This window comes from Rattus norvegicus, chromosome 10 (genome assembly GCF_036323735.1).
Source record: "Rattus norvegicus strain BN/NHsdMcwi chromosome 10, GRCr8, whole genome shotgun sequence".
Classification (NCBI taxonomy): domain Eukaryota; kingdom Metazoa; phylum Chordata; class Mammalia; order Rodentia; family Muridae; genus Rattus; species Rattus norvegicus.
Genome location: NC_086028.1, coordinates 75843094 through 75864143, shown reverse-complemented (window position 1 = coordinate 75864143; position 21050 = coordinate 75843094). Strand labels below are relative to the sequence as shown.

The following is a 21050-nucleotide window of genomic DNA, read 5'->3' as shown; positions in this document are numbered from 1 at the left end:
TATAATTTTCCTTTAAATTATCAACATATTCTAATTTGTATTTTGGCTTTTGAGAAAAATCCATCTGAAACACAAGAAGTAAGAGAGTGGGGCTGGAGCGAGAACTCAGTGATTGGAGTACTTGTTGCTCTCTCAGAAGAATGAAGCTCTGTCCCACCGCCCAGGTTTAGTAGCTCACAACCTGTGAGGACTTGATGCGGTTTTCTGAGCTCCGTGGACGACTATACCACATATGCACCACACAAAGGCATGCTTACATGCTTACATGAATCAAAATACTTTTAAAAAAATAAAATAAAGCATTACTGGTCTGGGTGAAGAGCCCAATGTCCCTCTCCACATTGCACCCACTGCCCTTGCTCTCAGAGGTTACTGCTTGGTTGGATTTAGTGTTTACCACTTTCTTGATAGTTTTACTATTTGTACATCTACTCCTGTCTGTTTAGTTTTGCCTATTTACCGAGTTAATGTGTAGCTAGCTGATATCTTTTCTGTCCTTATTCTTCATTGCATGAATTAACACCATGCCATTATCCATTTTGTATTCGATGGGCGGTCTTATTTCTGCATTATTCTACTGTGAGTCATGTTCCTGAGCACATTCTGATACTTATGTATCATGTGTAACCGCCACCTACGAGAAGTAGCGTTGCCAGTTTGAATGGTAATTGTATGTTCAACTTTACAAGTAAACGCCAAATTATGACTGAAAGTATTTTTAACTAATTTGTACTCCCATGAAGAATGGATGAGAATTGGCATTTACCTCCTGCTGATCCTTGGTTTTCCTTTCCTTTGAATTTTTCTCCATCTTGTTGGTATAATGATTGCTAAGCCAATACAGTGTAATCGGTATCTCCCTAGTTACCGATGACTGACATGGTGTTGTGCTGGGAACCCTGGGCACTGGCTAATGAGAACTCGTCTCTTCTCAATGCCACGTTCACTGATTTATGTTTAAAGTTCAAAATCAACTATGATGAGGTTATTTATGTACCCAAATGCTGTAAACCTGCAGTTTGCCCTTCCCTGCCTGAGATAACCAGTTGAGCATACATTTATGCATTCAGTCGTCATTTATTCTTCTCAGTAAAATGTGGTTTTGTATCGTTTAGTTGTTTTCCCATTGACTTAATTTGTGTGTTTGCATAGAGACATGGAATGACTCTTCTGTTTGCTAATCACTTACTAACTTATATCATAGAACTATCTCTCAAAGCCGCGGCCTAGCTTATCTTCTCTGTAATGAAATGAGCTCCTTTTTTGTCTTCTTGTCTTAGTTACTTTTTTATCACTGTGATAAAAGAGAGTTGATAGAGGAAAGAGTACATGTGACACAGTTTCAGAGTTTTAGCGTCCATGACTGTCATAGCAGGGAGCATTGTAACCCGGAGCCAGTTGGCCCCTTCTCTACTATCCAGCTTCCTCAATGCTGCAGCCTGTCTGATCCCATGCATGTTGGCCTTGACATTCACAATGAACACATATGTTGTCTTCTGTCTTCAGCACTCAAGGAAACTTGATGATGGCACAGTGGTGGACACCATTTTTCCTGTAGTTCTCTTGTGAGGGCCTCCACAGCTGCAGCTTTGGCAGGAGTTTCCTTCACTTTCTGCACTGTTTTCACAAAAATCCTGTTAACAAAGCACCACGTGGGTGCTGAGAATCAGAACTGAGCACTCTGCGAGAGCAGCCAGTGCTCTTAATTGCTAAGGCTTCTCTTAAGCCCCCGTGTCTTTAATTTTTAATGATTATGCTATCATGTTTGACATTCTATATTAGGTAATTATGAAGTTAATCAATGACTTCCCCGTCTACATATTTAAAGCATCTTTTAACATAAACCTAATCCTCTTTCTGCCTTAATCTCTGTTGCTGGCAGCATGTTAGTTGTGTCTTGACTTTGCCGCTTCTGTGGGTTGTTTAATGTGCTCCAGATTGTTCTGGGTGGACCCTATGTTTATTCCCTTTGTTCATAATCCCAGATGACCTTGCACCCTGCTTCTTGAAACAGTTGCTTCAAATTTACTTGGTGAAGATCAATTGATAATGAGCTCTCCATTTTATTTCTGTAAAAACATTTTGATTCAAGTTTTGAAATACTTTTAGATACATTTAGAGAATTGTTACTGTGTAACTTTGTCATTGTTTTTATTTCCTTCTGTCATGTCAGCTATTGGTCATTTGTAATGTCTTTCCTTCTGTATGATTTCAAGATCTCTTTGCCTCTGATAGTCAGTATTTTAACCTCCCGGAATCATCGTTGATCTGATCTATTGTAATTTACGCTGTTTGAGATTTTGAGATTCATCAAACTTCCTAATCTGAGGATCATTGTCTTGCCATATCTGGAAAACCCTAAACTGTCACCCTCTGATTGTCATTGTGTGCTCCCCCACTTTTCCTCCCTCCCCCTCTCTCTCTAAGGTCTGACTATATATGCCAGCCTAGGTCCAGTCCTCCTTCCTCTGCCTCTCCAGTGTGAGATTAAAGTTGTATACAATGCCCACTTTTTTAAAAACATTACTTACTTATTCATTTTAAGTGCATGAGCATTTTGCCTGCATAAATGTGTGCCATGTATGGTGTCTGCTAAGGCCAGTAAGAGGGAATTGGATCCCTTAGACCTGGAGGTACAGCTAGTGGGAGCTGCCTTGTATATTCTGGGTCCTGGACTCGGGTCCTCCATAAGAACGGCAGTGATCTGAAGCACCAAGGCCTCCTCCAGCCCCGTTGCTGCTTCCCTTTGATTGTTTATGGTAATTCAAGTGACTCGCCTGTGTTCTGTCACTTCTCCTTCATTTCTAGTCCAAAGTTTACCTTTCTCTTCAGTTTTCAAACCGTTACTACTCCTGTTTTCCAGTTTCTTTTTAGATGCATGAAATGGGTTATTACATGTTGTATTCTAACTTAATAATGACTGTATTATTAGAATTTGGCTTTTTATGTCATTGGATCTATTTTGAGTTTCTTTCCAGTTACATTTTCAATTCTTTTTTAAAAACATAATTACTTTTATGTTTCTTACCTGATTAATATATACACTCTTAGATTCAATTATTAATTACCTGATTGTCCATTTACAAAACATACTTCTTCATGTTTCATGATTTTTTCTTATTGTAAGTTTGTGCTCTTTTGGCACACAACTATGGACAGTTTATGAAATCCCAATTTAGAAAATAGTTTTCAGAGCTATTTTATTTCTCTTCTCAACTTAGAACCAATTTAAGTAATATTTTCAGGTTTTGCATTTTCATGTCATCTAAATGATATAAATTCAGTCTCCAAATGTCTCTTTCTCTGGCGGTTATTGTTTAAGATTCCTGGGTCGGAACTTAGAGTTAGCAATTATTCAGGACAGATTTTTTACTCAGCAGAGCCAAAAGTCGAATACCTTTTTCTATGAAAATTGTTTCACGCATTTCCCCAACGCAATTCTGGATGCCATGTGTGTCTGATGAAACCCACAGTATGGACCTCCAGAATCAGGGTGTGCCTCAGACCAAAGGATGCCTAGGCATTCCCTTACCACTGTGCCTTCCTGGGCACTGCTGCTGTTCTTCATAGAACCCACCAGAGTTTATTGTCTATGTATGTGTATACAGTCACTACCTTTAGCTAAGCTACCCATGAGAGGCTTTCTGTTAGCCTGTGTTAAAACAAGTTTAAAAAAAGAAAAACTACTAAGCTGAAGTAAATCACTGTAAAAAAATCCATAAAAATAATATACAGAGTATGTCATTGATAAAAGTATCTGTGTAAATTAACTTCTAAATTTAATTAGTCATATTGCACATCTCCTCATAATCAGAGACCTATTTGTAAAAAGAAAGATAATAAATGAGATGGTGGTACCAGACATCAGTTCAAGAAAACTAAAGTCCACAAAAGGTTTTGAAAATTGAAGAAATGGGGACAGTGCTGCTTTTCGTGTCTTTATCCAGGAAAGTGTCCAAGACTTGAGAAAGAGAGTCACAGTTCTTGACTGCCAATTGCGAAAATCAGAAATGGCTCGGAAAACATTTAAGTCATCCACTGAAAGGCTCCTTCGTTTTGTAGAGGTGAGTTTTCTCTTACAGCTGACCCTCTGTCTCCTTGGATTCCACAACAGTAAGTTCAGCCAACCATGACTGAAAAGATCCTGAGCAGGAAGTTCCTCAAACCACACCCAGGAAGGTGCTGAGCCTGTGCAGGTGAAGCCTTGTGTCTGTCTCCTTGGCCTGCTAGAGCCACTGTCGCTCCCCGGACTTTTGCTGTCTTTATCAGGGAAGTGTCCAGGACTTGAGAGTCACAGTTCTTGACTGCCAACTGACTACCATTTCATTTGTTATCTCTGTTTATGAATGGGTTCTGAATTTCAAGAATCCATATGATGGAGAGAGAGAGAGAGAGAGAGAGAGAGAGAGAGAGAGAGAGAGAGAGAGAGAGAGAGAGAAAGAATCATTTGAGCACCTGTGGATTTTGATAGACCTATGGATCCTAAAACTAATCCTGTACAAACTGAGGAATAACTGTGTTATGTTATTTCTTTTTTTTTTTTTTTTTTTTTGGTTCTTTTTTTTCGGAGCTAGGGACCAAACCCAGGGCCTTGCGCTTCCTAGGCAAGTGCTCTACCACTGAGCTAAATCCCCAACCCCTATGTTATGTTATTTCTAAGAACTGTTGCCAGTCCTGAAGGCACAGCTAGAAGATAACAAATTCAAGGCCTCCTTGGATGACTGGGTGAGACCAAGGCCATCCTAAGCAATTTAATGAGACCCTGTCTCAAAAGAAAGAGCTGAAAGGAGGTTGGAAATGTACTTCTGTGGTAGAATGCTATCCTAGCATTTAGGAGGTCCTAAGTTTAAGCCCTAGTACTAACAAGAGAAGAAGGGAAGAAGAAGGAATATGTACTATTGTCACAGAGAAATGTCATAGTGTTGGGTGACTTCATAAACATCCCTTACAAAACAGCAATTCTTGCACTCAGAGTTAGATTCACTTGGGTAAGTAAATAGAATGGCTAACATTGTTTTATATAATATAAAACAATATTATATATTAAATATATGCTAACCTAGCATTTATATAAACAATGTACTGTTTTTAACGAATACTTTCCTAAAAGTCCTGCTACCCTGTGAATATAATTTGCTAACTATTTACACTGTGAAGCCTAGAGAGATGGCTTACTGTGCCCCCTAGGAGTGCCTTGCTTCTGCTGTGAACCGCCTGACTCAGTTCTCAGCATCCATGGCAGGTGACTCACAAAGAAACCCAACACCTTCTAGGCTCCGCAGGCATCCGCGAGTGTATGCATGCACACCACCCCCCCACACACACACACACACAAATAAAGAATACAAATATTCTAAATAAATAAATATAATTATTTCTGAGTATAGTTGCATGTCAATATAATTGTCTCCCCACCATAATAGGAACATGTGCAGACTTGATGACAGAGGAAATTGTAAATATTACTTAATCAAGCAAAGATTTTTTTGTTTTGTTTTAAGCTATCAAACTTACAAATTTCCTCCACCGTCTTGTCTGTCACTAGGCTATTCAAGAAGTACTTTTGGACAGTTGTGCTCCTTTATCAAATTTAAGGTAAGAACACTTTACTTTCTGCAGAGTATGGATACAGTAAGTTCTTCATGTAATAATTGCGACTAACATTCAGGGGGTTAGAATGCTGCATGATTCCCATTGGATGCGCTTTAAAAAAAAAAAAAAAAAAAACCCAGTGCAAGAACATACTACTTGAGTTTTCTCTCTCTGAAGGAATCTGCTAGAGGCATTTAGATAGCCATTGTAGCTTCGTGCCCTAAACTTGAGAATTCACTCACCCTGCCTCTCTGGGATAAGCTGTGGTGTCTGTCGGCTGCCCTGCTGAAGATCAGCCCCATCCCAGAGATGCATTGCATCAAGTAGATTTTGCAGATGGTCACACAAGAAGGATGTACATAGACTACACCTCGATTTGTTATTATTCACACTATGCTGCTGACTTCGGGATTCCTCCTTGGAGGAATTGTACAAACATACAAATAAGGTTCATTAGTCTCAAACCATGGCTTTCCGGCTATTTTTATGTATGGTGAGGGGCATATACCAAAGAAAGGTGCCTACTGGTCTATGGTAAAAGTGATGATTTCCTTATAACCACCATAGTCCCTCTTGTGCCCAACTCTACCAGCACCAATTGCAGAGACAGACACTACACTCCCGTGAAAACAGCAGCTCAGTAGAGGAAATCAGCCTCACATAGTGGCTTCTACTTGACACTGGAGAACCTGTTGAGTTCAATATCAACCGGGGAGGCTACAGTGAGTCTTTCTCTTAAAACAAGAATAGCAGCAAAAGCTATTTTTTAAAATTTGGAATAATATATCCACTGGCTGACTTCTACATCCATTTTAATGTTTCATTTCTTATTATGAAAATATCTGACATTTTTGTTAACTATAGTACTTGTAATTTATTTCTGTGGATTCTATGAATACTGTTTTAGCAAGGAGTCTGGAATGTTCAGTGCAATCTTTCCCTTTCATATGTTATACGTACCCCCCTACATCTCATTTTCACTTTTACTATATCAAAACCAATTTTTAAAACACTTTTTAGGGGGAAACCCACTTGAAATAGCTACAGTAAGCAACTTCTGCTGTGTCTTCAAAGCTAAACCCTGTTATGGTCTCGCTCACTCTTTGGTGTGAGTAGGACCATGGCCATTCAACACAGAGTAGAGGCCCTGCGTTTGTATTGGAGAATTCTTAAGCTGACCCTGGTCAGGTAATGCCATCATGTTCAAGATGCTGGTTGTAGATCATGATTTATTTTCAATAAAGTCATCTGTCTTCAAGTAAAAGATTTACTATGATTTTCCCAGGAAAAGGTTGCATTTTAAATTATATCGTAATGCATTGATTTCATATGGCAGTAGAATTAGACTCTGGGACACAAAAATAATGAAAAATGATGAATACGAGAAAGAGATTGACAAGGAAAATGGAAGCTTGCCAGCTCCACGGGTTGGAGGGAAGCAAGAAGGCTGACCAGGGAAGCGTAACCAAAATGCATTATCTACATGTATGAAATTATCAGTGAAGAAAGTATATTAATAAAAAGCAAAATGAAATATCTTATAAGAAGATTTGCATAAAGCCTTTCAGGGTTTTTTTTGTAGTTAGGAACAACAAAAGGGAGAACTAAAAAGGTAATTTCTTAAGTGAATGTACATGCACCATATTTTATTTAATATTACTGTAAGCAATAGAAAAGATCTGTTTAATAAACTCATGTTTACATGTTTAATTTTAAATTTTACAAAATGAAATAAAAAGACCAGCAAACAATTTAGGATGTAGGCTATCCTTCATTTACTTCCTTCTGAAATATAAAGTCAAAGTATTTGTTCAAATGCCTATTTCCTATAAAATAAACAAGGAAAACCAGAAATACTATTTATTCTATGTGACTGTGTTCTTGTATAGCTCTATGGATCCAGTGTTCCTAGGAATAGAAATATTCTTGTGCAGACATAAAGGACAGACTGAGGTTTAGCCGAGACAGGCGTCACTGCTATGCATATGCTCAAGGCCATCTCATTGCCCATGCAGTGAAAGAAGAGCTGTGCTTGCCTCTCAGACCTCGCTTCCGCTGCTGGGAAGGAACGGACGTAACTTCCCAGCACCCCTGCTTCTGGAATCCAAGGAACTTCTTAGGTCTGTCCGTGCCGTACTTGATATGGACTGTAAGTGATCATCGTTATCTTCTCCTCCTCCTCCTCCTCCTCCTCCTCTTCTTCCTTCTCCTCCTTCTTATAATTTGTTAAACAAAGCAGAGGAAAAACCTTAGTTCTGATAGTTTAATTGCATGGAATATATTTGTCTATAGTAATATTGATACTACTTATTAAAAACACAAACATGAGGGTTCTGGAGAAAGTATTGCTTTATTTAAAGTGCTCAAGATCTCAATATATTCAAACTGAAGAGAGCGAATTAATGCATGTCATTACTTCTATTCTCTTCCAAAGTATCTTTGACATTGGAAAATAAATAGCAAAAAAAGTAAAAATAAAAAATAATCGCACTAGAAGTATGAAGGATAATCACACTGGAAGTATGACGGTAAACCAGTGCTGAGGAAGGTTTTAAAAGCATACCACAGGGGCCGTAACATCAAATGAGGTTAAATGGGGCCTGGTGGCACAGGGCTCTAACCCCAAAATACTGAGGCAGACCAGAGCAGACCAATTCAACAGAAGATTCCCAGACAACAATGACATCGAAAGGACTGACGAGACTTAGCCAGCCATGGTGCCTTATATCTAAAGGCAGGAGGAGTGCTTTTAAGGCTAGACTGGGCTACATAACAATTGCTAACACAGACTAGGATAAGTATTGAGGACCTTTGTCACAAAACCAAATCAAAGACAAACCAAACAGAACAAACCATGAGGGGATTTTAAGAAAAGATTATAAACAGGAACAACTAAGAGCAGACTGTGGCAGTAAGCTGGGTAACTCATGGAAGGGCTGTGGAGAAACCAGATCAGTTCCCTGCTCTTCAGAGCTGCTGACTTAGGCCAAGACAACAGCATTGCCTGTGAATTGTATGATCAGAACTAGGGACCTCACAAGTCAACACAGGAGAAGCAGGCCAGTTTCTAAGTAAGTCCCAGCACCAGCCCAGAGTCCCCAGAGAGCACCCAGATGACTAGACATTTCTACATTTCCCTCATTCAGTCCCTCAGGCATGTCTGCTCTTCATGAGAATTTCAACTTTTAGTAACTATTTTCAATATACCATTTGTTTCCCTGCAATAAATATTATATATGATTTTCCTAACCCTAACATTATTTATAAAAGTCAATAATAACATGTCCAAAGTATGAAAAGAGGAGAAATAAGAAAACTGTGGTTCATGAGAACACAATATTAATAGGTAAAGTCTTTAGCCCAAGCGCACTGGGCATTGTTACCTACACATAGAATTCCTACAAAAGTGAGAGTCATGAGTATGCAGGCCTTAGGAAGCAAAATGTGCATATTCTGTCCATCTGCGCAGACTCCAGTTCTGGGGCTCAGGCCCCATGCTGGATGACAGGTACCATGATCACATTTTAAAAGATCGGGTGGCAGAAGTTAGTTTTGTGGTTACCTTTGTAGAATCTAACTTCCCACATTAGAAGATATCAGATATAAGTAAGTTAGTCATGATGGCTGCATGACATCCCCCATGTCAGTTAACATGTGGCATTTAGCAGAACAGCGTGCTGTCCTTGTGTCTTCCCGTAGCATCACTACCTACTGTAGGGTTCCTTGAGCACTCCGCTGTCCATCCCACTCCTGATCTTCTTCTCTAAGCAGGGATGCACGAGTGACTGAAGGGATGGGTAGATGATCCAAGGTTGGAAGGGCAGATAAGTAGATGGATATGTAGGTAGGCATGCAAATGCTGAGGAGAGAGAGAGAGAGAGAGAGAGAGAGAGAGAGAGAGAGAGAGAGAGAGAGAGAGAATATTCTCCTAATTGTCAGAATATTAAGTTGTGGATATAAATCTGGCTGGTAAGTAGCATTGCTGCTTGGTGAACTAACATTCACAGGCCCTTTGATAACTTATGACTAGAGGAAGGATTAAAGAACTGAAGGGGCTTGTAACACCATAAGAACAACAATGCCAACCAACCAGAGCTCTCAGGGACTAAACCACTACCCAAAGACTATACATGGATTGACCCAGGGCTCAAACTGTATATGTATGTAGCAGAGGATGGCCTTGTTGGGGCACCAGTGGAAGGGAAAGCCCTTGGTCCTGCCAAGGTTGGACTCCCAGTTCAGGGGAATGTCGGGGGGGGGGCATAAAGGGGGTAGATGGGGGGAGACACCCTATGGGGGAGGGGGAGGGGATAGAGGACTTATGGACAAGAAACCAGGAAAGGAAATAACATTTGAAATGTAAATAAAGAAATATATCCAATAAAACAAACAAACAAACAAAAAGATACATTAGTGAAGATTGGAAGCCATGCTTCTAAATTATTGTCTGTTCACTGTATATAACAGGTATATGTTTAAATTTTTATGTAACCTAATACATTTTTAAAAATAAAGTTATATATCCAGAAAACTTAATAATTGATTATATAGAGGATATCTCTGTGCGTTTTAGGAGGGGCTGAACTCAATCGCTTCTTATAGATATTTATGGACTAGTGTTCTGTGTGTAAACATTTTTATGCTTGTGTGGAAACAGTAGAGGGAAACACCTGCCTATACATAACCCAGTGGATATTGTTGTCATTAGTTTTAATTACTTCACTCACATTAACCATTAGCTCTGTCAAACATGATTATTCAAAGAAAATATTTAAAGTTCAGCAGAATCTCTTTGGAAGAGAACAGAAAACTGATGTGTGCACTTTTTATCCTCTACAAGATCATGTGTGCCCTGTCGTGTAAACCAGCAGTTTCTTTGCTGTCTTCTTTGAAGTGTAGCTGTTGATGCTGGCATTTTTGTCAGTTCCTTTCAGCTTTATAGGGCATACCTCTTTAATGATTCACAGAAACCTAGGTCCTTTGCCTTTTGCTGTAAGCAGTGGCTTTTTTTAATGTATATAACAGGAAAGAGGAAATTACTAGAGTGAAGTAGCCCAGTGAGCCAAGCCCAACCTCGTTTCCTTTGCCTTAGCTCTCATTTCAAGTTATAACTTCAGATGTTCACTTGGGCAATGGTCTCCACTTTCATTCAATATAAATACATCCTAGGATGTTACACTAAAATTCTTCTTCAGAAACCTGTAGGATGTTTTCTTGGTTCTTACGTCTTTAAAACAAACTCAGAAGACTGTCTGGAAGACAGTCCTGAATGTTCTGGGTTATCAATTCCTCCGAACTGTGATGAAATCCCCCTTCCAGAGTGTTGAATGACATGCACTTTTGCATCCATTTTCAGAAGACTTCTGAAACTATGCTAGGCTCCCATGTGTAGCATCATTGTAAGCATGGCCATCAAATCCTCATCAGAGTGCCTGTGCAGACAAATGTCAGGGTGTTTGTGAATCCGTGAAGATTTGTGCTCTGTAGTCTCTGAGCTTCCAGAGGTGCTCCAGTGAGTACAGTAGCTGTTCATCCACGGTTCTGTGGGGCAAATGACTTAACTGCTGCTTCGTGTAAAGATGGGAGGGTTCAAGGGAATGCTTGTTAACTGCTCCGTGGAGCTGGGGGTGCTCCCTGCTGCTGAGTTGTACTGGTGTGGCGTGGTGAGGACGTCCAGTAAGTAATTTAAATTCCCTTCCGTCTGCTAAGTCTTCTGTTGTCTAGGGCTTCATTCAGCTTGGATCCACTTGGATAGGGGTAGATGAGCGCTCTTCTCAATATCAAACACACAGCAGTATTGCTTTTCTGTTAGAGTGGTCACCAGGGAGAGCTACAGCAGTGTCTGTGTCCTCACCTTTCAGCTGTTATTGGTGACCACGGAAATCTCTGCTCTGTTCTGTTGTGTTTAGTAAGACAGTAAAGAGGGAATACAGACATCTCAGTCAGGATCGGAACTCCGGAAATGCTTCTCCCAATCTCCATCAGTATCTGCGTGGCCAATAGCATTGTGGCCCCTTAGTGTAATCTTCATGTGAGGTCACGACTGCTTCAGAGCAGTGGTCTTCGTTTGATTGACGTGCACATCGGCAAATTATTATGAAATAAAGGCAAAATGCTCAGTTCTGATTTAAAATAGTTTTTAAAATGCCTTGCCAGTTACCCCATAGGAGACCTTTGATACAATAAGAACTCGCTGAGTTTCCCGTGTGTTTCTGTAAGGGCTGAAGAGATGGCTTGGCTGCTGAAGGTTGGCTCAGAACCAAAGAATGGTTTAATTTCCCACCTTCAAGCTTTCATAGAAATGAAAAGTAGGATATAAAAACAGGGAGAAGATTACAGAGGAATCCTCATCCCTTTTCAGGGTGGGGCAGATAGGACGTCAATCAAGGGAAAGCAGGAAGGGCCGACCTGCTACTTCCTCTGTTGAACAGCAGTAGTAATTATGGGCAAACTGGGCCCCAGCAGGAATGCACTCCTGTGCCCCGGATTGAAAGCTAATGAGTAAAGTACAGCACAGCCAAGGAGCGAGAAGGTGTTTTCACTCTTCTGTGATAGCCATTGGCTTCGGTGAAATCTGCAGACTTCCCCCAGATTCTTTGTCAAGTGGAAGGCAAGTGGATGCTGACCTCTTGAGAAGCACAGGCAATGCTTTATATCGGTACATACAGGGGAGCACACCGACATTAACGTCAGAGGTAGCACCAAGTACATGTGACTTTACACAGTCACACCTAGTCCTAGCTCATTGCCAACTGCACGTATGTGCTCTTGTGCCCATCCCCAACCTGCTCCTATGAGTAGGTGACAACAAGTCCCTATATCCATTCATCAGTCCAAACCAATAGAACTATGTAGCATAGCTACATATATACCTCATTCAAGCTCTTATAAACAGATACATACTAATATATGATTATTGAGAAAGCTTACTGCATTAAAGCAAGAAAACATACATGTCAAGACTGAAGTGAGCTTAGAATTAAGATCATAGTTATGCTTAAACCTTTCCATTCTGCCTGAATGCTTGAGTTGTGACTTACTATTGGGAGTGCACTGTAAAAGACTGGGGGAGAAGGGTGTCCACACACCAGCTGAGTCATAGCTGGAGTCTTAATCTTCGGCGTTTCACAAAACTGAGATGCAGTGAAAGCTAAATTTTCTACACCCACAAGGGCCTAAATAGCACTGGGCAAAGGAAGCAGGGGACATGAATCATTCCATAAAGAATATACTTTCCTTTCTCTTAAATTATTCATATATTAGTCATTTAAAAAATGAGGAGCCATCTGGGCCTGCCACTAATTAAAGTTGAAAGTAAACAATCAACTACAGGTGGGGATGTAATTTGGCCCCATATTCTTGAGAATACACACACATACACGTACACGCACATGCGCATATACACAAGATCTTTTGAAAAATTTTAATGATAAAAATGTTTTTAATCACATATTTTAACTCACTAATCTCAACTATTGGTATTTTTAAAAAGCAAGTAATAAAAAATATGTATGTAAATATTTTGATTACAGCATTTCTTATAAAAATATAAAAGTCCAATGTTATAAATTGGTTGACTAATTAAATTTTATCCAGCTAGATGAGAATAAGGAGAACCTTTCCCTTTTGCAACACTGACCCTCCAATTATATACACTGGGCTCTGTGAGCAGCTTGCGTCAGTTCTCTCGTTTCTGTCATTAATTAGCTATCGTTTATCTCTTCTGATTTAATTTACCTTTATTGCAAGTAGATGAGTGTCTTATTTGCATGTCTGTTTGTGCACCACGTGTGTGTCTGATACCCACTAAGGTCAGAAGAGGCCATCGGAGCCCCTAGAACAGGAGTCATGGTGTTTGTAAGCTGCCCTGATGGTGCTGAGAAGTGAGCCCAGCTAGAGTAGTACAACTGTTAACCACTTAGTAATTAAACTCTTAAAAGTAGCGTGCCGGGTTAACGTCTCTCTTCTTTTTATGTTCTGAGAAGTAACTCTAACACCTTACTAACTATCAAGATCCCCAAGGGCTTCCACATCCTTTCCAAGATCAAAACCAATTCTAACTCAATAACTTGTTTTTTAAAAATGTGTAACACATAGCAAAGAAGCTAAATGAAAGCTGTATGAGCCAGTTAGAAATGTCTCATGACATAGGGGAAAGACAGGGTCTAACATCTTAAATGCTCTCATGACCTTTCCTAGATTCCTCCTTTCTCTCAAATCCCAAGTTCACACTTCACATCTCCTCATCCCAGTCTTCAGTACCTGCTGCTTACATCTTTTTTTTTTTCATTTCTCCTGATAGCACACTTGTATTATTAGTCTGATTTGTCAAGGAAACACCATGTCCTTTAGTGGATGTCAACCATACTGTTTTGTATTGGTCCTAAAGAGTCACATGGGCTATGTCTCCTGCTTCTCTTGGAACTGGCCAGAGGGAGTGCTTTCTCACTCACAGCCTGTTGGAACTGTGTCAGCCAAGAGAAAGGCTAAGCTGTCATTGTGGGGGTCAGTTCTTCTCTGATGACTTCATTTTCTAGAGTCGGATATTTAAGGCTGTAGATATTCACAGACTCTAACCATCCAAGAAATGGAAAACATACATTTCCTTGTATCGTTGGAAATTGAATTGAATGGTCTATATGGTTCTAATAGAAAATGCACTGAATTTTATTTTGAATGATTTAAATATTATTAGCTTCAAGGAAAAACCATTTCATTCGGAGTTAAATTTTTATTTCCAGAATAAAAAGAAAAAAAGAAAAGAGAAACGCATACCCCTTTAAAAAGGCAGTCATTTAGATCCATTTCATTCTTGCACAAACTGCTGAACGTCCACAGTGGGACAGTCACTAAAATAACAATATCAAACCCAAAGTGCCTAAAGTATCATTCATAGGCTGAACCTTACTCTTCAGCATCCAGTGTAAATGTAGCTGGTAAAGTTGTAAACAAATGATCGAAGAAGCAAATACCCTAATTCCAGAAGGAGGTAAATGTTACACACAGCAGAAAACCAGTTGATATGCTGGGGAAAGCAACTAAATGGAGATGCTACTTAAGACTGGTGGACACAGAAAGTCCCTTGGAAGAGTTGGGACTGGAGTCCACACTCAGCTGGAAGAAAGCCAATGGGAAGGGTTTCTCCAGCCGTTACAGAAGCTCTGTGGCAGAAATAACCCTGAAATGTGTGAGGGATAGTAAAAACGAAAGTTGTGTACCCACCAGATACAAGCAGGCAGATGAGTACCATGAGATAAGGCTAGAGATGTAGGGCAACCGCTTTATAGGACACGGAAAGGAATGTCTTGTATTTTAAGAGTCACAGGAAGCCATTGATGGTTTCAAGCAGCGATCAAATAATATGACCTACATTTCAAAAGCTTTTTGGACAATTCTTACACTGCAGTGTAAGAGTAACAAGAATGAAGGAAACAGGAAAGCTAGTGGGTGGGGATGGCAGTCACTTGGGCTGGACTTGGAGTAGCAAAGAATACTTCATCTTAGAGATATTTGTGCTGCTCCCTGGCATTTTAGATGCTGGAAAACCTGAAGTTCACTATCGGTGCTTCAGCCTGGTATCTATGTGTGTTACGTTAATGAATGTCCTGAAGTCTGACAGCAATGAACACTTGTCTCTTATCATCCTGGATCTTAAGACAGCTACATGCCTCCCTATTGACCCATCTGCATATCAATCAATTGACAAATATGTGCTGTTTTTATTAAACAAATTTCTGAGAAATTGGATGCTGAAAATATTCAATACTATCAAATATATAGAAGCATCTGCCATTTTCTGTTGCACCTAGGAAGTAAATATATACAGCCTTTGAGTCATAAAATCAAGAAACTATTTAATATATGCAAGCCATTTTCTACTGTGAGTCAGTCCCAAAGCTTCCACGTATGATGGGTTTTCCTAGAAGATCATTTCCAGGAATGTATTTCAGATCTACACTTTAATCATGTATACTATCAGTAGCCTCAAGTTATTAAGGCATGGCTAGACAAGAGAGATTTCATTTCTCTCAACGCAGGGATAAGGTTGTCAAGGGGATTGCAGGATGTACAAAGTCTAGGATTTAATCAAATAAGAAGCCTGTAGACCCTGGCATGAATGGGGCTAGGAGAGTTTCACACACACTGATTTCAAACAGGAAGGGAGAACAAATACAGAGACTGCTCCAAGATCACAGAAGGCATTGGATGTTCTGTAGTGATAGCAAGAAACAGGGAAGAAGCACTCTTCCATAATGTTTTTTGAAAAACTAATTTTAATCACAGAATGCCTCAAGGACCAGACAGAAATGTTTTTTTCCCAAGATCTGTAAAAGTCTCCATTCAAACTGAAGGCATTCTGTTGAGATAATAGAATAGGTGCTCTCCAGAATTTATATGAGGACAAAGAATTAACAGTTTATCTAAATGGGTGGCAGCTGTGTTAAAATGTTTTCATAACATCTTTCATAATTGCTTAATATAATGAAACAATTCAGTTTAGATCCAAAAGTTCAGGCCTTGCCTTCAGAACAATATTAATATCACATTTTAAATATCATCTTTAAAACCAGTGTCATTGATATAGAAGGTCTGCTAAGTTTTATAACTTACAGGCTTACATGTTAACGGCTACTTTAGCTTCTCTAGCTACCCCGTGAGGTAGGTACTGTGTCCTGTAGAAGGCGTGAGTTAAGAGCTCTTGCTGAGCAAGTTTAAGGAACCGAGTTCAAATCCCTGGTGCGCCCACACACACACACACACACACACACACACACACACACACACACACACACACACATACACAAAGGCATGTCTGTGTGGATTCTTGTAATACTGGTGCTAGAGTTTGGGAAGAGAATAACGGAGGATGTCTGGGAGTTCCTAGCTCATAGCCTAACTCAAGGCTGAGTAAGAAACCCATGTCTCAAGGGAGCAAGGCAGATAATGATGGAGCGAGATACCGTATTTCTGTATTTTTTCCTCTGGGCTCTGCAAAAGGCACATATGCTTTCACTAGTGGGTGTAAAACACATACACACACACACACACACACACACACACACACAGTAAAAACATGAAAAGATTAAGACTCAGACAATTTACTTCAGTCACAAGCTTAGAAAGGACAGTGTTTTAAGTCTCTAGGTTCAGTCCTTTTAGTGTGACTAGGGCATAGTTAAGACATTCTGTTGTTCTCGTTTTTAGAACTGTATTGTAGCATATAGTCTTACAGTCATTGCAGCTAAGAACTGGGAAGTCCGATTTATCTCAGTAGTCTAGCTTTATGACTCTGAAGAAGGGATATCCTCTTCATAGGGTCATCTCAAGGATTAAGGAGTTTGGGGTGAAAGTGTTCTTCAAAATGCAAAGCACTCTATAAGGCTGCGTTAGAGGGAGGTTTTTAATTAAAATCATTGAACAAAATACAGTTTGTCTAATTTTTATGACTTAGATACGCCTAGCCGGGATGCAGGAATAGGTGACTGCTCCTGAAGGTTGGGTGGTGTTAGATCAGACACAGTCTCTAACGGTGATAACAGTGGCCTTCTCAGAAAGAACCGGGAGACTGTGTTTTGTTTCCCTTTGAAACTTCTGAACTTTTCCTCAAGAGAAATCATTTATTACCTCTGCGCTGTAAAGTACCTCTTTAATGTAAAAAGGACTTTAAAACAGCATAGAAACCCCACAGCAAGACAGACGCAGTGCCTTGGAGCCATGGATGCAGTATTCACAGAGCAGTGTGCATGGCGACCCCCTTTCACAGTGGTTGCCTGCGCCTCCTGGAACACACAGATGTTTACAATACTATTCCTAACTATGTCATATTCCAGTAGAAATATGACAGTTATCAATTACCAATTGAATAATTCTGTGGTGAGGAGTCACCGCAGCATGAGGAGCTGCAGTAAAGAGTCACGGCCATTCACCTTAGTTTTTGAAATGAGACTTGGTAGAGGAACAATGTCACCTGCCTCACGTGTGTCCGTCCCTAACTGGATGCGCGGCACCCTTCGTCGGGACTGCGTGGTTCCCGTCTGTCTGTCTGTGGAAGATCATTTCATCTTCCAACGTAATGAACCTGACAGCGTGAGCAAAGAAGGCCTTGGGTGAAGGCTCCCAGTCAGGAAGTATGTGTGTGAGTGACGACAACAGAAGTGACAGAAGTGATGGTAGAAATGGGCATGAGAAGAAGCCGCGCTGAAGCAGCAAGAATCCACTTGGACCAAAGCAAGTCAGAATTTAACTACTGCGTGCCAGGCCGTCACAGCCACGGTCTCCAGGGCCCTTAGCCTGCTGCTCTGGCGATTAAGACTAGACAGGAGCGCATGCAGCACATTCTAAGAGGTTAGCTCCACAGTGTAAAATTACAGTCTCAGCGAAGGGGAACCTCACAGAGTTCTGTGATGAACTTACAGTTTAAACAAATGCAAAAAGATAGGCAAATAACTTATATTAAGATTAAAATGTGTCCAAAATACTATAGCCGGGGTTAATTATTAACACACTATTAAACATAATTAAAAATAAGCACATTTAAAGTAGTAATAATAAAGCAAGTAAGTTCTGACATGACATAGCATGGAGAAAAGTCTGAAGTCATGTGTTAGGCAGACTCTGTGGGTGGCTCCCAGGGCCTGTGTTTCCTATGGTAATGGTCGGGTAGAATCCCCTCCTTAGAACATGCTCAGGATCTCCTGTCTGCTTGTAGCCAGGTATGTCCTGCTGACAGGACTTATCTGATTGCATCGTACAGGACTTTAGTGTCTGCTTTATGCTGGCCTTTCTTACTCCTGGAAGGGTTCAAAGAATTGAACTGCTTTGTTGCGAGACTCACATGGCAAGGATCTGAGGACAGTCTGGCTGAAGCCTTCAACCTTCCCGAGCCACTCCACAGAGAAGACCTCACTTATGCCCCACACACAGTGGGAGCCCTATGAGGTCTTACAGAAAGGACTCCCCTGATCACTGCCAGGCTCCCTTCCTACTGAATGTGGGAGGCTATGCAGGTATGTTTTCAGTAGCTGCTGTGTGTAATGACTGATTACACCACAAAGGAAAATAGCACTCAGTTTCTTCTAACTCCTGAGTGAGGAAATGGCCTCTCTAAGAGCAAATACAGAGTTCCTTGGGAATACAAAATTGTCTTCTATTGGAATGAGAGACATATTATATACTTAAGGCTTTGATTCAAATTTCAGAGTCACAAGTTACAAACACCCCCTCTGCTCCCCTTTACTCTCTGTAACAGAGGGAAGTGTAAGAGGAGGAGAGGGTAGCCTCTCCGGGTTTAATTAAGACAGCAGCCTCCAGGAGCAGACAGCCACTGCTGTGTAAGAAATGCTGTCATGAATTTTCCCCAGAGACACAGCTTTCCACCTTACCATATGACAGTGTGTCAGGCAGTGCAGTCCTCCTGCACCTGTCAAGGCACTTGACACAGGGTTGCTGCTCAGTGATTGATGAATGAGCTCCTTAGTAAGTTATCTCACCCATAATGAGCAGAAAGGAACAAAAGTCACCTTCCCCTGCAAGGACACAGCCTCCTTCTAACCTGGGGAATGGAAACCTCTTCGTATACAAGGAAACAGATGACTCCGCCGTGCAAATACAGAAAGGATTGATTTGCTTTTATAAGTGAAGAGAATCTTAAAACCCTAGTATGAAAGTGAGTCATTTCCCAGTTCTCTTTATTTCTTGGTCTCCAGAGCTGCCTGTCGTTGTATACGAGCTTTTGCTGCAGAGCTAGAAGATGCCACGAGCGTATCAGGTTCCCAGACGATACTGGCAGAGTGGTCCACTCATCTGTCCTGCATGTACCCTGTGTCTTCTCATCGTGTGCAGGCACAAACCTTTTATAATCTGGCAATAATTGAAATGCCCTTATCTTTCATTCCTTTTGTCCTCTGAGTCCTACTGTGAAAACCCCCACTGGAAAAACATTTTAGCATGATTCATTTGTGTTTGCCCCCGGTGAGCGCCCAAGCTTCATTCCTCATTATTAGCAAATTGTGAATTTTTAACAGATACTCTCCTTAATTCTTTCTAATTGCTTTCTTGGACACTGTGCATTTCAAATTTTCAAATGTACTAAGCATTCATCAGTTACCATTTCTCGATGTCGTGCTCTGGACAAGGCACCTGTGGTTTTCATCATAACCGATGCCAGGGTGAAATGAGTCATGCTGCTCCCTCAGGGGGCTCGCCCTGTAGAGACAGAACCGAATGGGTAAGCGTACCGTACAACAGTCGAGTGGAAGACACACGGAGGAGTTTCAGGTGTTCATGGATTTGAAAGGAGGGAAATAGCATTTGTCTCCCATAAATGCTGTAACAAGTTACCACAAACACGACAAACTTATGCCCCTACATTTCTAAAAGCCTGTAGTTCAAAATGGGTCTCTCTAGGCTTAAATTGAGGTTTGGCAAAGCTTTGTGCTCTTTTAGAGGTTCTTGAGGATTTGTTTGTTTGTTTGTTTGTTTGTTTGTTTGTGTTTTCCTCTTCGAGACTCTCTAGCTGCTCACATTGCTTGGCCTCTGGCCTTTCCGTCTTCAAAGCCAGCTGGCCAAGTGCAGCTTTTTACACAGCGTTCATTCCAGAGCTGGGCCTTCTAATTCCAGCCCCTCCTGTAAGGCCCTGGGTCATTAGCTTGAGCACGTGCAGTCCTAGCGATGTCAGATCATATGATTATCAGCCTGACTCCTCCCTCGAATCTGACATCACAGAGCGTGGGTTCTGAGGATTAGGGTGCGGACAGCTTCAGAGAGGAATTATCAGAGGAACAGAAAGGATCATGAAGGTGGAATTCAGGAATTGCTTTGCAAATGTAAGGTTAGGAATAAGTAAGAAACTTGCTAAAATTCGTTTGCTAACAACTTGGTTCAGCAAATTATTTTTTAGGTTTGGTGACCTTAAAAAAAAAATGGCTTTTGTGTCTGTGTTGCAACCACTCAACTCTGCCATTGTAGCAGGAAAGCAGTCATTGATAATAAGAAACTGTTAGGGTATGTTCCAATAAAACTTTATTTATAAAAAAAAATGGGTGATGGGCCAGATTTGATTCCTAGACTATCATTTTTCAGGCCTTTGTCTTCAGCGCAAATAATAAAAAGAAGTAACTGAAAAGGAGTTGTCTGTAAACTACAAAGTGTCATGGAGGATTTTTGTTCAGTGGACAATGAGGAGATACTGGTGCTTTTGGAGCAGAGAACAAGTGTAATGAGAGCTATGCCTTGGGATGTTCTGTCTGCTCAGCAGTGGGTGTTGACTGGCTTTTACTAGGTTCTTCATTCAGGGCCTTAACAGTTAATTGATATGTTGGTCACTCTACTAGCCATATTCGTCTTTCTGTAGTCCTTCAGACATACTAAGCCTACATCTACCAAACCTATGGCATTGGCACTCCCACCTGCCCAGAATGAAATCCCCTTCTTCCACAAACCCCGCCTCCATTCTACTC

At 40.6% G+C, this 21050-nt stretch overlaps 1 protein-coding gene and 1 long non-coding RNA gene across 15 annotated transcripts in view; one reads left to right on the top strand and one right to left on the bottom strand.

Annotated features, from left to right (window-relative positions):
* Stxbp4 (syntaxin binding protein 4) overlaps positions 1-21050 on the top strand; it is a 156880-nt gene that overhangs the window by 91674 nt on the left and 44156 nt on the right. For 13 of the 14 annotated variants that reach the window (XR_005489844.1, XR_005489842.1, XR_005489848.2 and 10 more), the window contains 3 exons: positions 3948-4064; positions 5546-5595; positions 7608-7741. Coding sequence is in view for 7 of the 14 variants with exons in the window: in XM_063269103.1 (XP_063125173.1) it covers positions 3948-4064; positions 5546-5595; positions 7608-7741 (301 nt within the window). In the remaining 7 variants the exon portion in view is untranslated. Of the gene's footprint in view, positions 1-3947; positions 4065-5545; positions 5596-7607; positions 7742-21050 lie in introns of those variants that run through there. The other variant, XR_005489850.2, reaches the window with a different exon arrangement.
* Positions 6093-20248, bottom strand: LOC134480712 (uncharacterized). Its single transcript, XR_010055439.1, has 2 exons — positions 20116-20248; positions 6093-19797 (listed from the first exon to the last, which is right to left on the bottom strand). It is a non-coding gene; the product is annotated as an uncharacterized LOC134480712 (long non-coding RNA).